This window comes from Aureococcus anophagefferens, assembly GCF_000186865.1.
Source record: "Aureococcus anophagefferens unplaced genomic scaffold AURANscaffold_28, whole genome shotgun sequence".
In the NCBI taxonomy this organism is placed as follows: domain Eukaryota; class Pelagophyceae; order Pelagomonadales; family Pelagomonadaceae; genus Aureococcus; species Aureococcus anophagefferens.
In genome coordinates, this window is record NW_008705587.1 from 64,588 (window position 1) to 78,014 (window position 13,427).

The window sequence follows — 13,427 nt, forward strand, 5'->3', positions numbered from 1 at the left end:
TCGCCGCGCCCCGAAGCACAAGCACGCGCCGCCCTCCGCCCGCGCCCCACACTCCCAACAAGCAGGGACTCGCGCCATAGGAGCGGCTTAGGGCCTAAGATCCCTAGACGCGCGCGTCGAGCTCTCGACGAAGCTCCGTGGGCCTTTGGAAAGGGGGGTCCGCGGGCGACTTCGGCGACTCGTCGACGCGTCGATTCGCGCGCCTCGTCGCCTCCAGCACGGAGGACGAGGGCGCCGCGGCGAAGCTCGCGTGCGGTGCGACGACGCGCGCGCGGCGTCGAGCTCTCGCCGAGCGACCAGACGCGACGCCGTCGAGGCGCTCGGCGCGCGGAACGCGGACACGTCCACGACGACGCGCCGTCCTGCGACGCGCAGCCGCACGTCCAACAGCGACCGCGGCTGGGCGCGCGGCGCCGCAGCTCGACCCGCCCCTCCCCGACGCTCGTCCCAAAAGCTTCGATCGTTCGACGCGCTCGCTCCACCTCTCGCGGCGCGCGGTCCGCGGTCGTCGACGCCCGTCGTCGAGAACCCGCCAGGCGCTACAGTCGCGTTCCGTAGCTCGGAGAGCCGCTGCGACGACAGCGCCGCGCCGCTCGTGTATGAACTCGTCGACGCACGCCTTGGAGCTCTCCAGGCGCCGCTGCCGTCGCAGTACAAATTGCGCCGACGAGACACTCCGGTGCGGCGCCGCCACGCAACATCGCGCATCTTTTCGACGGCGCACGCGAACCGCGTGCCGCGGGCTCGGGCGCTCTGGCGTCTGTGCGCAGCGCCGCTCGATGCGGCAGCTAGCACTCGCTCCGAGAGTAATTATCGAGGGATCTAGGCAGGACAACCTCGATTCACTCTCCGCAAATTGAAGTGCCGTATTAAACGACGTCTGGGCAGCGCCTTGCCCGTGCTCGTCGTGCGGAACAGGCTGGGCACGAGCACTCTCAACAATTCACGAGCCAGGGCCCGGGGCGCAGCGACGCCCACCGGCACCCAGACGTGGAAGTGCAGGCGGCGCCGAACTCGATGGCCGGGCACGAGCTTTGCCTCCGGCGTCGACGGTCGACGGCTTGCGCTGGACTCGACCACGCTCGCGGCGCCGGCTTACGGCCACGCTCGCGGCGTCGGCTTACGGCCACGCTCGCGGCGCCGGCCGGGGGCCGCTTCGAGGGACGCGAGAGCTTGGCGGCTGCTCTCGGGCGCGATCCGCGCGCCGGACGACTTCGCGCCCTTCGACGGCGGCGCGACGCCGGCGCGCGCGCGAAGGTCTTGGACGCAGCGGCGTCGCGCTGCCTCGACCGCCGGGGCCCGGCGTGGATCACAGAGCACGAAATCCACGAGACGCACGCAACGCCGCTCGCGCCGCGACGGTTTCGGAAGGGCGTCCTCTCCGACGACGTCGTCGTGCTCGCGGTGCCGCAGCTCAAGGCCGCGCTCGAGCACCGCGGCCTCGACGCCTCGGGCCTCTGGGGCGTGCTCTTCGAGCAGCTCGTCGCCGCCGTCGAGGGCGGCCGCTCCGCGGCGCCGACGGACGTGCGGCGCCGGCGACGCGCTGCGCGCGGACCTCGGCCTGCTCGCGGTGCCGCAGCTCGAGGCCGCGCTCGATGGGACGAATACACTTATGATGATTGGCACCCAAGCACCATGGTTCCTATAAGGGCAGGAGGTGCCGCCGGTTGATCACGAGGTAGGCGACGGCGCCGACGTAGAAGATCACGTCGCCTGGGCTCCAGAGGCGCCGCTTCATGAAGCGGCACGTGGGCTCGGGCGCGGACGGGGCCGCAGGCTCGGACCGGGGGCGCTTCCGGGGGCACAGACCGGGGGCACAGAGTCTCGGATTGACCGTACTCGCGAGCTCGCTGTTGATGTACTCGAGCAACTTGGTCAAGCTCATATGACCAAGCTTGGCCATGTGGAAGGCGACGAAGTCCGTGAAGAAGTTTTCTCGTTCGAAGTAGAAGAGGTCGTCCGCCGGGGAGGAGCGGAAGTCCGGGTGATGCGCGAGGAACTCGACCTCCAGCGGGTAGTAGATCCGCATGCATTTTTGCGCGGTCGCTTGCAGCAACTTACCCGGCGACTCGTCGTAGCGTCCCGGTGACTGGAGCTGGAGCTCTCCCATCGCCTCGTTCGCGTACGCTACTATTGCTTTGTAAGATGTGACCCGCGCGGCGCAGGCCGCGAGCCATGCCTCCTGGCCGCGCGCCGAGGACGCCGCCGCGCCCTGAGGCTCGCCGAAGAACCGCAGCGCCGGCGCCTCGAAGGCGGACCCGACCCAGGTCACGTTACTGATGTAGTTTCGGACACTGTTGGGTTGCCCTGATGCTGCACGGTGCGCGTTCGTCGTCGCCGATCGCAGTCCTTGAAGCTCATGAGCGAAGCGAATGACGCTTGCAACGCGGGCGACGTATTCGAGGCAGCACCGTTGCTCCTCGTGATCCAGCGCATGCAGATGCACGAGAGCGGCCGCCAGCATCGCGGAGAGACGGAGCACAGTGCGCGCCGAGCACGCGAGTGCGTCGCAACAAGGCGTGCGTCGATGAGGCAGTCACTTCAATTGTACTTCAATGTAAGCGGCGTTTCTTGCGTGGATGCGCCTGGCCTCGAACGCTCGCGGATCCTCCCGGGCTGCCGTCGGGCCGAACGACCGCGGCGCAGCGAACGGCTTGAGCGCGACGCGCGAGTAGTTCGATCCGATGGCGGGATTCACGCCCGCCGAGCGGCAGCGGCAGCGCCTGCAAAAGAAGCTCGCGGCGAAGGCGCAGAAGGCGCCGGCGCCGGCGTCGTCGCCGTCGTCCGTGGCCCAGGCGCTCGCCGTCGCCGAGGGCGGCGGCGAGGCGCCGGCGTCGTCGCCGTCGTCCGTGGCCCAGGCGCTCGCCGTCGCCGAGGGCGGCGGCGACGACCGCGCCAAGGCGGCGCTCGCGTCGCTCGCGGAGATCGAGGCCGAGCGGTCGCGCCAGGCGGCCAAATCGCACGGCGCGGCGACGCCGGACCTCGTGCGGACGGCGACGAACGTCTGCAAGGTCGGCAAGGTGCACCTCGACACGGGCGGCGCGTCGCAGATGTCCGACGACGAGAAGAAGAAGCTCGCGGCGCTCGTCGGCAACGGCAAGACGCAGAACGTGCGCCTCTTCCACGGCCTCGCGAACCAGACGGTGGAGATCACCGAGGCGGTGCTCGGCGAGCGCGCGGCGTCGCTCGCGGTCGTGCTCGCGGGCTGCAAGGGCTGCGCCTTCGTCCTCGACTGCTACTGCGCCAAGGTCTTCTGCCGGGGCCTCGAGGACTGCGCCGTGACGCTCGCGCCGCCGTCGAAGGTCATCACGGCGACGCTCGAGGTCGAGCGCTGCGCGCGGACCAAACTGAGGATAGGCAGCATGCTGGGCACGCTGCAGGTCGAGCAGTGCGCGGGCATCATCGCCGACTTCGAGGCGCGGCACTGCTTCGGCAACGGCTCCCTCGAGCGCAAGGGCCGCGAGTTCGGCAACGACGGCATGGTCGTCTGGGCCGGCTGCGACGACCTCCGCGTGCGCATCGGCGACGCGGACCTGGGCGACCACGTCTGCTTCTGCGACTTCGGCGTCGCGGCGACGGCGGACCCGACGCTGTCCCGCGAGCGGTCCCAGTTCAAGGTGTCCTTCGCGGCCGGGAAGCTCGTCTCCGAGAAGGTCACGCGGCTCAAGAACGGCTTCCCGGCGACGGCGCGCGAGGAGGCCGAGTTCGACCGCCGCGAGGAGCAGCAGCTCAGCGGCCTCGCCGAGCGCATGGGCATCACGATCCACCGGAAGCAGGACAAGATCGGCGCGCGCGTCAAGCCCAACGCGCCGTGCCCCTGCGGCAGCGGCGCGAAGTACAAGAAGTGCTGCGCGGCGGCGGCCTAGGCCCGCTAACGCTCCAGAAACGAGGATTTAGATGAACATGCCCGCCGGCGGCGGGTCGGCGGCGCGACGCGCGTGCGGGTCTTCCTCCGGCACCGGTGGCTCCGGCGCCGCCGGTGGCTCCGGCGCTGGGGGCTCCGGCGCCGCCGGTGGCTCCGGCGCTGGGGGCTCCGGCGCCGCCGGTGGCTCCGCCGGCTCCGGCGCCGGCGGCGGCTCGTTCGCCGGCGGCTCCGCCGGTGGCGCCTTGCCAGCCGCGTCGGGCCGCTTGCAGGGCTCGCGGCAGATGGGGCAGCGCAGGGGCGTGAGCGTGGAGTGGGCGTGCTGGAGGCAGACCTGGAGGCAGCTCCGGTGCAGGAGGTGCGCGCAGCGCGGGAGCCGCACGGGCGTCTGCCTGCGTGGGAAACGACCAGTGGAATGGACCGGTCCAGCGACACTTCTCTCGCTCGGTCAAATCGACGTCGATTCGGCTGATTTTTTTTGGACGGATCGTTTTCTCTCGGCGAGTGCTCGAGCACAGCAAAGCATCGTGCGTCGAAACTGTCGACTCATTTCACGTTGAAGTCGCGTTGCGTCCCGCGCGGGCGCCCGCGCGTCGAGCGTCCGCGCGCCGTTTTCGTCGCGCGCGGCGACCGCGAAGCCGTCGTGGCAGATGACGCAGATGTCGTCGTAGGCGCGCACGGCGTCGTCGTCCGCCGGCGCGAAGAGCGACCGCGCGTCGAGGTCGCGGCGCGCGGCGGCCCACTCGCGGTGGTAGGCCAATCGCGCGCGCAGCCGCGCGTGCGCCTGCTGCGCGTACACAGAGAAGAGCATGGACCCCGCGGACAACTCCAAGGAGCCGGACACGAGCTCGAGGGCGTACCAGGCCAAAATGAACGCCATCTCGGCGACGTCCGCGCAGAACTCGACGCCGTACGACGCGACGCGGAAGCGTTGGTCGTCCGCGTCTCTGAGCCGCGCCGCGCGGCGCCGCGCGGCGGCGAAGCGGCGCTTCAAGACCTCACCGTCCGCGGTCCCGAAGGCGTCGTCGACGTGGTAGCGCGCCAGCATGCCGAAGAGCCGGCCCTCGCCGCCGAGGGCCAGGCTCGCGCCGTGGTGCAGCAGCGCCTGCGTCGTCCGTTTCGCGGTCCGCAGCGCGAGCGCCACGGCCTGGAGCGCCGCCGTCGCGCCGCCGTGGGCGTAGGCCAGCCGTACGATCCACGCCGTCGACGCCAGGGCCACGGCCTCGAGCACGACGAGCAGCCCGAGGAGCCGCGCGTGGCCGGCCGCGCGGCGAGAGGCCGCGGCGTAGCCGACGCCGGGCGCCGCGGCGTCCGCGTAGCGCGCGAGCCGCGCGCGCGCGACGCGGCTCAGGAGCGCGACGGACGCCGACGCGCAGGCGACGACTAACGCGAGGACCACGGCCTCGGGCGCCGCGGCCGCCGCGCGGCTGCCGAGCGCGTCGTGGCCGCGGATCGGCGCGCCCGTCGCGAAGCTCGTCTCGCACGCGGCGACGGCGCAGAGCGCGAGGCCGCCGAGCGCCTCCTCGACGGCCAGCTTCCGCAGCAGCGCGGCTTCGTCGTCGTCCAGCTCGCCGAGGCCCCAGGCGACGGCCTTCCAGAACGTCGCGAAGAGGCACCGCCGGCACGCCTCCAGCGCCAGGACCGCGGCGACCGTCGGGCGCGCGACGTTGCCCAGCGTCGTCTTCAGGAACGCCTTTGGCCCGCGCGCCGCGTAGTCCGCGCGCAGCAGGAGCACGCACAACGCCAAACCCGGCGTCGCCCAGCCGGACCCGTCCGTGAGCGCGGCGCGCCCCCGCGCGGCGACCGCGGCCGCGACGCCGTCGAGCGACGCGCGCCGCGCGCGCAGCGACGGCGGGAAGTCGTCCTCGACGGCGTCGTCGCCGTCGTCGTCCACGGCCGCCGCCGGCGCCTCGAGCCAGCCGTCCGCGCGGATCCGGGGCGCGGGCGGCGCGCCGAGGCGGTCGCGCGCGTCGAAGAGGTTGTCGCGCGCGAAGAGGTTCGCCCGCGGGTCCTCGGCGCCCAAATTCGCGTCGGCGACGAGCCTTCTCACGCCGTGGGCGAGCAGGCCGCCCACGGCGAGCAGGAGCGCGACGGCGAGGGCGACGGCCACGTAGACGTCGTCGTCACCCGACGCCGCCGCCATGCGGGCGCCGCGCTCGGCCCACGGTCCGCCGCCGAGCTTGCGCGCGAGCACGCGCCGCAGGAGCGCCTCGCCGCCGTCGGCGCCGAGCGTGCCCTTGAGCAGGGAATCGACGACGTCGGGCACGGCCTCGCCCTCGAGCCAGCGCGTCGCGCGGTCGCAGGGGCCCCCGGCGTCGGCCGCGAGGAAGAAGGGCGCGCGCGACGGCCACGGCTCCGCCGCGTCGCCGTCGCCGCCGCGGTCGATGATGCCCCAGGCCGCGCGCTTCGGCGGCGGGATCGACGCGTTCGTCGCCGCCACGGTCCGCAGGTAGTCGACGTCGTCGCCGTGCGTCGCCGGGTCCTTGAGGTCGCTGAGGAACCAGTAGTACGACCCCGGCGCCGCGTCGTCGAAGCCGAAGCGCGACACGAAGAGGTGGTCCTTCCGGAAGGACGCGCCGTCGAAGACCAGGCCCTCCTGGCGCGCGTACCAGCCGTCGATCTGCGCGCTGCCGCTGGCGAAGACGCAGACGCCCGCGGCCGTCTCGTGCGCCTCCTTGGGCCGGAGCGCGTGGAAGACGGACCCGCCGATGGCCTCGACGAGCCCGCCGTCCTCGCCGATGGCCTCGACGAGCGCGGCGACGGCGGGCTCCGCCGCGGGCGACGCGAGCGACGCGAGCAGCGACTGCTCGCTCTCGTCGAGCGACGCGAGCAGCGACGCCTCGGAGCCGTCGAGGTCGAGCGCGCGGAGGAGCCCGCCGTCGTCCTGCCCGAGGTCGAGCACGTAGTAGCTCGTCGTCGACCCGGGCGCCGTCGCCGTCGTCACCTTCGCGCCGTCGGAGGCCTCGGGCTTCTTCCAGCCGTGGTACATGTCCGACGTGTAGAACGCGCGCGCGCCGAGCGGCAGCGCACCGAGCCACCACAGGTTCTGGCAGAACATTTTCATCCGGATGCCAAGGCGCGAGCGCGTGGGTTTCGCGCCTCGCGCCGGTTTACGCGGCGTCGAGGCGCGCGCAGCTCGCGCTGGGAACCCCGCGCGGGCGCACCGGCGGCGGGTGCCGCGCGGCAGACCAGCGTGTTGCCGACGCAGCTCTCGGCTGCCGATGAGAGCTTGTGCACCTTAAAGATGCGGCGTTCAAGTTGAAGAAGTGCGGCCGCACTGATGGGCAGCCTTTGCAACCTGCAAAACGCGCTCGTTTGAGCAAAGACTCGTCTTTGGTTTGCAAGCAAACAACCCTGAAGCATTGCAGCCTTTGCGACCTGCAAAACGCGCGCTGAAGAGCCATCGCAGGCACCGGCCTTGCATGCGCCCGCCCGCGTGGTGCCCGGCGGCACCGCTGGTCACGAATCGGTCGCGGTCGCGGCCCTTCTTCCTCGTCGCGGCGCTGCACGTGCGCCTCTACGACTCGGACCCGGCGAAACTCACCGTGGACGACCTCCTGCACTGGCTCGCGTGGCACCGCTACGCCGGCGTGGAAAAGGTCTTCGTCTACGACGCGCACCTCCGCGAGAGCGAGCGCTTTGACGGGGACCCGCGGATCCGGGCCGCCGCGCGCGCGGGCTTCCTCGAGTACGTCGACTGGGGCGCCGTCGCGCGGCGCAACGTCCGCGCCGACGGTTCCCTGGCGGGCAAGCACGTCGCCGCCGTGCAGCTGCCCGCCGCGCGCGACGCGCACCGCCGCGCCGTCGACGTCGCGAAGTGGATGCTCCTGGTCGACGTCGACGAGTACGCGTCCGTCGACGCGGACGAGCCGCCCCGCGGCTTCCTGGGCGCGCGCGTCCGCGCGGAGAGCCGGCGCGCGGAGCGCGGGCGGCCCGTGCGCGTGTCGCAGCTCGTGCTGCCCACGGTCATCTTCGAGGGCCCGCGCGACGGACGCCGCGGGCCCATGCTCGCGCGGCAGGTTGTTCGGCGGCGCGACGCCGCGCACAACCGGAGCGCGACGAAGGCAATCGTGCGCCTCGACGCCGTCGCCGAGTACAACGTACACACGTCGTCGATGGCCTTCGGGAGGACTGTCGCCGTGGCGCGGTCGTCTCTGTTCGTCCGCCACTACCACGCGGGACGATCCGTGGGGTACCGCTCGTGGCCCGAGCTCCGCCGGGACCCGGTGGCGCTCGGCGAGCTCCTCGGTAGGACGGAGCCCGCGGACTGCCGCGCGATCTGCGACGCCGTCCTCGCGTGCGACCGCGCCGCGGCCGACGACGACGCGCCGCCGCTCGCGCTCGGCGCCGCCGCCGTCGCCGCCGCGGCCCTCCTCCTCGCCTGCCGGCGACGGCGCGGGAAACGCAAGGGCGCGCGATGATATCCGTTGGACTCTAGAGTTATTGAAGGGGGTGCGCGCCCGACTGCGTCCGTCCGGGGAGGGGAGGCATGCGCAGGCCCGCATCCGTTGACCGATAAGTGAAGCGACGTTGACCGATAAGTGAAGCGGGCAGCGTGATGTGACCAAACCATGGTGTCGCACGGGACGGCCACCCAGCTGCGCGTCTACTGGGCCGGCTCCGTCTTCTTCTGCAGCATCGGCGCCATTTGCCTCGTCCTCGTCGGCCGGTCCATCGCCTCGCGCACGGAGTCGCCGCTGTCGGCGCAGGGAACGCTCCTGAACACGGTGCTGCCCGTGCTCCTGGGCGACGCCCTCTTCGTGTTCTCGCGCGGCCCGGCGCCCGGAAAACCGTCGTCGCGGACGCGACGCCGCAGGTACCTGCCCTACCACGTCTTCAACCTGTACACGGACGGCGGCGGCAACGAGCGCGGCGCCGTCTGCGCCGCGTCGGGCTTCCTGGGCATCCTCGCCTCGACCCTGGGCCTCTGCGGCGCGGCGGCCATGGCCTACGCGCCCTGGCGCGCGATCCGCGACGCGGCGGCCTGCCGGCGGTCCCGCGGGGCCCCGCGGGGCAGACTCCTGGCCGCGTGCGCGCTGATGGTGCTCTGGAGCTGCGGCTGCGCGACGGCGCCGCTGCTCCGGGACAACGTGGGCACGAACCGGGGCTTCTACTGCGCCGTCGAGCGCTGGGCAGCGTCCTGCGGCGGCGACGAGTTTCGAGAGCTTTGCACCGGGGAAACATCGTCACCGTCGTGCTCGGTAGGCACTGGGGCGACCCCGTCTCCGCGCTGCCGTCGCTCATCACCTGGAGCGGCGCCGCGGGCCTGACGGCGTGGTTCCACTACGACACGCGGCGAAAGATCGGCGACCACGGCACGGAGGCCGAGAGCCCGCGCCGGGCCGTGCGCGACGCGAGCCGCCTCGGCCTCGGCATCTTTCTGGGCATCCTGGCCTTTTGGGGGCCGATCATCGCGACGATCGTCTGCCACCTGTTGGGGGTGAGGACGCCCGTCGGCCTCGAGTTCGCCGCGGGTCTGGTCGCCAAGATGAAGCCGCCCTTCGACGCCTACCTGCTCATGCGCCTCAAGGCGCTGCGCGACAGCTTCTTCGTCCGGGCCCTCGTCGCGCGGCTCCGCCGCATCTCGCGGACGCTCGGCGCCGCGGCGCCGCGGCTGGGCAAGCTCATGCCGAGGCGGCCGAGCGACCGGCGGCGGGCGTCCGCGACGAAGGCCGACTGCGAGGCCGCCGTCGAGCTGCCGGAGTCGTCGCTCTGCGACTACGCGGGGGCCCTCGAGCCCGCCGAGGGCGTCGAGGCCTGGGGCGGCGACGAGCGCAAGGTCGAGGCCGAGGGCGTCGAGGCCTGGGACGGCGACGAGCGCAAGGTCGAGGCCGAGGGCGGCGAGGCCTGGGACGGCGACGAGCGCAAGGTCGAGGCGCTCCGCGACGACGGCCCGAGGGTCGCGCCCGTCGCCTGGGACGACGGCGGCGACCACCCCGAGGAGCACGGCGTCGGCCACGTGCTCGAGCACCGCACGTCGTCGCGGCGGTCCATGCTCCTCGCCGGGAGCGCGCCGTCGGCCATATCCCCGCGGAACGTCTTCGCCTCCGTCGGCGACGGCGCCGACTCCGACGACGACGACGGCGGCCCCGCGCCCGCCTACGCGTCGCCCCGGCGCGCGGAACCCACTTAGCGACCTGGATCGTCGACCACGTATGCCGCCGCCGCGGCGAGCGGGGGCGGCGCGTCGGCGCTCTCGCCGCCGCAGGGCATCGCCACGGGCAGCGCCTCGGCGACGACGGGCGCGACGTGCGCGAAGCGCGGGCCGGTCCAGGCCGCCGTGTGCGCGACCGCGACGGCCACGGGCGCGAGGAGCACGAGCGTCGCGCGCGCCATCGCGCCCGCGAGCTCGCGCGGCGACTCCCCCGGGGCGCAGTCGTCGTCGTCGTCGTCCTGGCGCGCGTCGTCGACGAAGCGGTGGTCGACGCAGGCCTCCTTGGATTCGAAGGCCGCGCAGGCGCGGTCCGCGCCGCCGCCGGTCTCCGTGCAGTCGTCGTGGACCCAGTAGTAGAGCGACGCCTCCGACAGGTCGACGTCCTCGTCGGCGCTCTCGAGGCGCCGGTCGCCGTGCTGGCTCCGCGACGGGCCGTGGCAGCGCAGGTAGGCGTCGACGCGGCGGCCGCAGAGCTCGGACGTCGCGTGCACGGCGTCGCAGCGCACGCGCAGCGCGCAACTGTGGAGCGCCATCGCGTCCGCGGACGCGTTCACCGCCGCGATCGCCATCAGCGCCGTGATCGCGAAGACGGCGTTCGCGACGCGCGCCTGGACGCGGCGCGCCTCGCGCTCCGGCCGGCAGACGCCCTGGGCGACGACGACGACGTGCGCCAGCGAGGCGATGAGGCAGGCGAGGAGCATGAAGTTCCAGACGGGGCCGAGCCAGTAGCCCACGGAGATCAGCACGATGATGCCCACGAAGCTAAAGCAGCCGACGATCAAGTTGAACAGCGCGAGGTAGACGGGGCTGCCGCCGTGGCGCGCCGGCTGCGCGCGGGCCATTGCGATGGGCTGCTAGCCCACAGCAGCCCGAGGAATGGCCATTCCCATGCGCTTTGCACCTGGGAGTCAACGAGTTTGAGGTGAAGGGATCGAAACTCGATTACCCCGCATCAGAAATCGACGCAAGGCGTGATGTCGGCGCAGGTTGCGACGACCGGCGGCCCGCAGATCGGCGCGAACCCGGAGCTGGGCATCTACGTGAACCAGGATGGCGTGGCCAAGTACCCCGGCTGCCACCCGACGCCCGGCATGCTCCACCAGACCACCGGGAGCGAGTGGCTCATGGAGAAGCTCAAGCCCGTGACGAGTGGCGAGCTCAAGATCAGCGTCCACTTCCCCAGCGGCCAGATCTCGACCTACAAGGTCAACTCGTCCGACACCATCGGGTCCCTCAAGGCGAAGCTGGGCTCGACGTCCATCCTCGACGGCCTCGAGGAGACGCCCAAGGCGAAGACGCTCGACCTCATGTACATGGGCGCGGTCCTGGGCGACGACGACACCTTCGAGGGCAAGCTCGTCGCGGACCGGAGCGTGCTCACGCAGCTGCCCATGAAGCGCGAGTCCGCGGCCGACGTCGCCAAGTTCGTCGAGAAGCAGATCGCCGACGTCAAGGCGCTGCACACGGTCCAGTTCCCGACGCACACGGCCAACCTCTACGAGCGCATCAAGCACAACCCGGCGCGGGGCCTGGACCTCGACTACGAGATCCCGTCCTGGCACTACGACTACCGCCCCTACAACCAGTACGTGCCGCCCGTCGACGGCGAGGCGCAGATCCAGGCGCCCGACTACGAGCGCGACGGTGACCAGGCCTGGCGCCGCGACTACTACATCAACGGCCCGGGCAACCAGGCCGAGGTCAACAACGAGTACGCCATCCTCAACGCGCCGGAGGAGACGGAGTGAGGCGCCGGCCGGTCTGCGAGCGTCGCCGCGCCTCTTCCCCCGCAACGGCGTAAATATTACTACACCATGAGGTAGTGGTGGAAGAGGTGCAGGTAGGGCCAGCCGCCGACCTGCGACGGGGGGGGCGGGGTCGCCGCCGCGCGCGGCCGCCGGGCGCCGGCGCCGCGCGTGCCGGTCGCAGGTCGCCTTCGTCCACGGCGCGTCCAGATCGAACGCGGCCTCGGCCGGCGCCACGGCCTCGAACTCGACGAAGTCGTAGGTCATGAGCGGCACGTAGGCGCCGTCGACGAGCGCCTCGTTCGTCTGCGGCGGGCGCGCGTGGGCGCGCGAAACCAACGGGACCGGACGCGGCCGGGCCGACGAGCCTCCGCGGCCAGCGCGTGTCGGCGCGCACGTAGACGTGCGTGCGCTCGGCGCCCGGGATGTCGACGAGCCAGCGCTCGTGGCGCGACCCGTCGATGTCGACGTCCGCCTCCGCGAGCGCCGCCGTCGACGGGTACGCCGGCATCGGCATGGCCTCGCCGAGGTAGGACCGCTTGCAGTCCGGGTAGGGCTCGCCGCGCACGGCGTACTCCTGCGCCGCGTCGTAGCGCCGCGTGAAGTTCTTGCCCGCGTCGAGGCCGAGGAGCACGGCGGCGCGGGCGCGCTTGTTTACGTAGTCGTAGTCGAGCTGCACGCGGCGCAGCCAGGGCGGGTAGTCCTGCGCTCGGTCCACGAGGTGCGCCGTCGTCTCGACGACGGCGCGGAACTGCAGCGGGAACTCGGGCGCGGCGCGGGCTAGAGTTGCGAGCAGCAAGCAGAGCCTTGGTACCATAGTGCGAGGGCTGCCCCGTGGCTCGACCGTTGGGAGTTCCGTTGGGCGACCCGGCGCACTTCGCGCGCACGAATCGCACCACGGAGAGCACGGCACTGTTGGCACGCGGCCAACTTTTACCCTAGAGCTCGCAGTTGCCCTCGCTGCGGACCGGGTTCTCGACGTCGCCCGCGCCCGCGGACCGGGCGCGGGACGCGCGCGGCGCGCGCGGGAGCCGCGGGCGGCCCGGGGCCGTGCTCGCGCGGCCCCGCGAGGGCCGCGCCGCGAGGGACGACTCGCGCCACGTGTCGACGAAGAGGAACTCGGAGAGGCGCGCGAGCGCGGACCGGCGCTTGCCCGGCGTCGACTCGGACGGCTTCGGCGCGAGCTCGGACCAGTCGAGCCGGAGGACGCCCTCGAGGACGCAGCCGAGGTCCGACGACCCTCGCGTGAGCCGGACCTCGAAGGGCCCCGGCACCAGGGGCACCAATGCGTAGGCGGCGCCGTCGGCCTCGGAGCCCGCGGACGTCTCCGCGTCCGCCGTCTCCAAGCGCAAGAGGCAGTGGCGCGCGAGGCACCGGCGGACGTCGTCGGCCGTGACGGCGACGCCCCGGTCGGCCCAGGGCGCGCGCGCGACGTCGATGGCGGGCGCCCCCGCGGCGTCCAACGCCTCCGCGAGGCCCGCGAGGTGGCGGTCGGCCACGTCCGGGTCCTCCCAGGGCAGCGGGAAGACCATGGACGCGCGCGCGAGCCGGGAGACGTCCAGCTCCAGGTCGGGCGCCGCCGCGTGGCGGCCCGGGTCGATCTGCGCGGCGCCCAGCGGCGCCGGGCGCACGTGGAGGTGGGACGCGGCGACGCGGCACCGCTCGG

At 72.7% G+C, this 13,427-nt stretch overlaps 1 protein-coding gene across 1 annotated transcript in view; it reads right to left on the minus strand.

The window, feature by feature from the left end:
* Positions 1-3,893: 3,893 nt before the first annotated feature.
* The window catches only part of AURANDRAFT_66840 (hypothetical protein), a gene marked incomplete at both ends in the record, with an annotated part of 12,253 nt that continues 2,719 nt past the window's right edge, over positions 3,894-13,427 (minus strand). The window contains 9 exons of the mRNA XM_009042222.1: positions 3,894-4,254; positions 4,402-6,908; positions 10,013-10,843; positions 11,125-11,214; positions 11,398-11,511; positions 11,830-11,874; positions 11,999-12,067; positions 12,159-12,512; positions 12,730-13,362. Of these exons, the coding sequence (XP_009040470.1) occupies positions 3,894-4,254; positions 4,402-6,908; positions 10,013-10,843; positions 11,125-11,214; positions 11,398-11,511; positions 11,830-11,874; positions 11,999-12,067; positions 12,159-12,512; positions 12,730-13,362 (5,004 nt within the window). The remainder of the gene's footprint in view (positions 4,255-4,401; positions 6,909-10,012; positions 10,844-11,124; positions 11,215-11,397; positions 11,512-11,829; positions 11,875-11,998; positions 12,068-12,158; positions 12,513-12,729; positions 13,363-13,427) is intronic.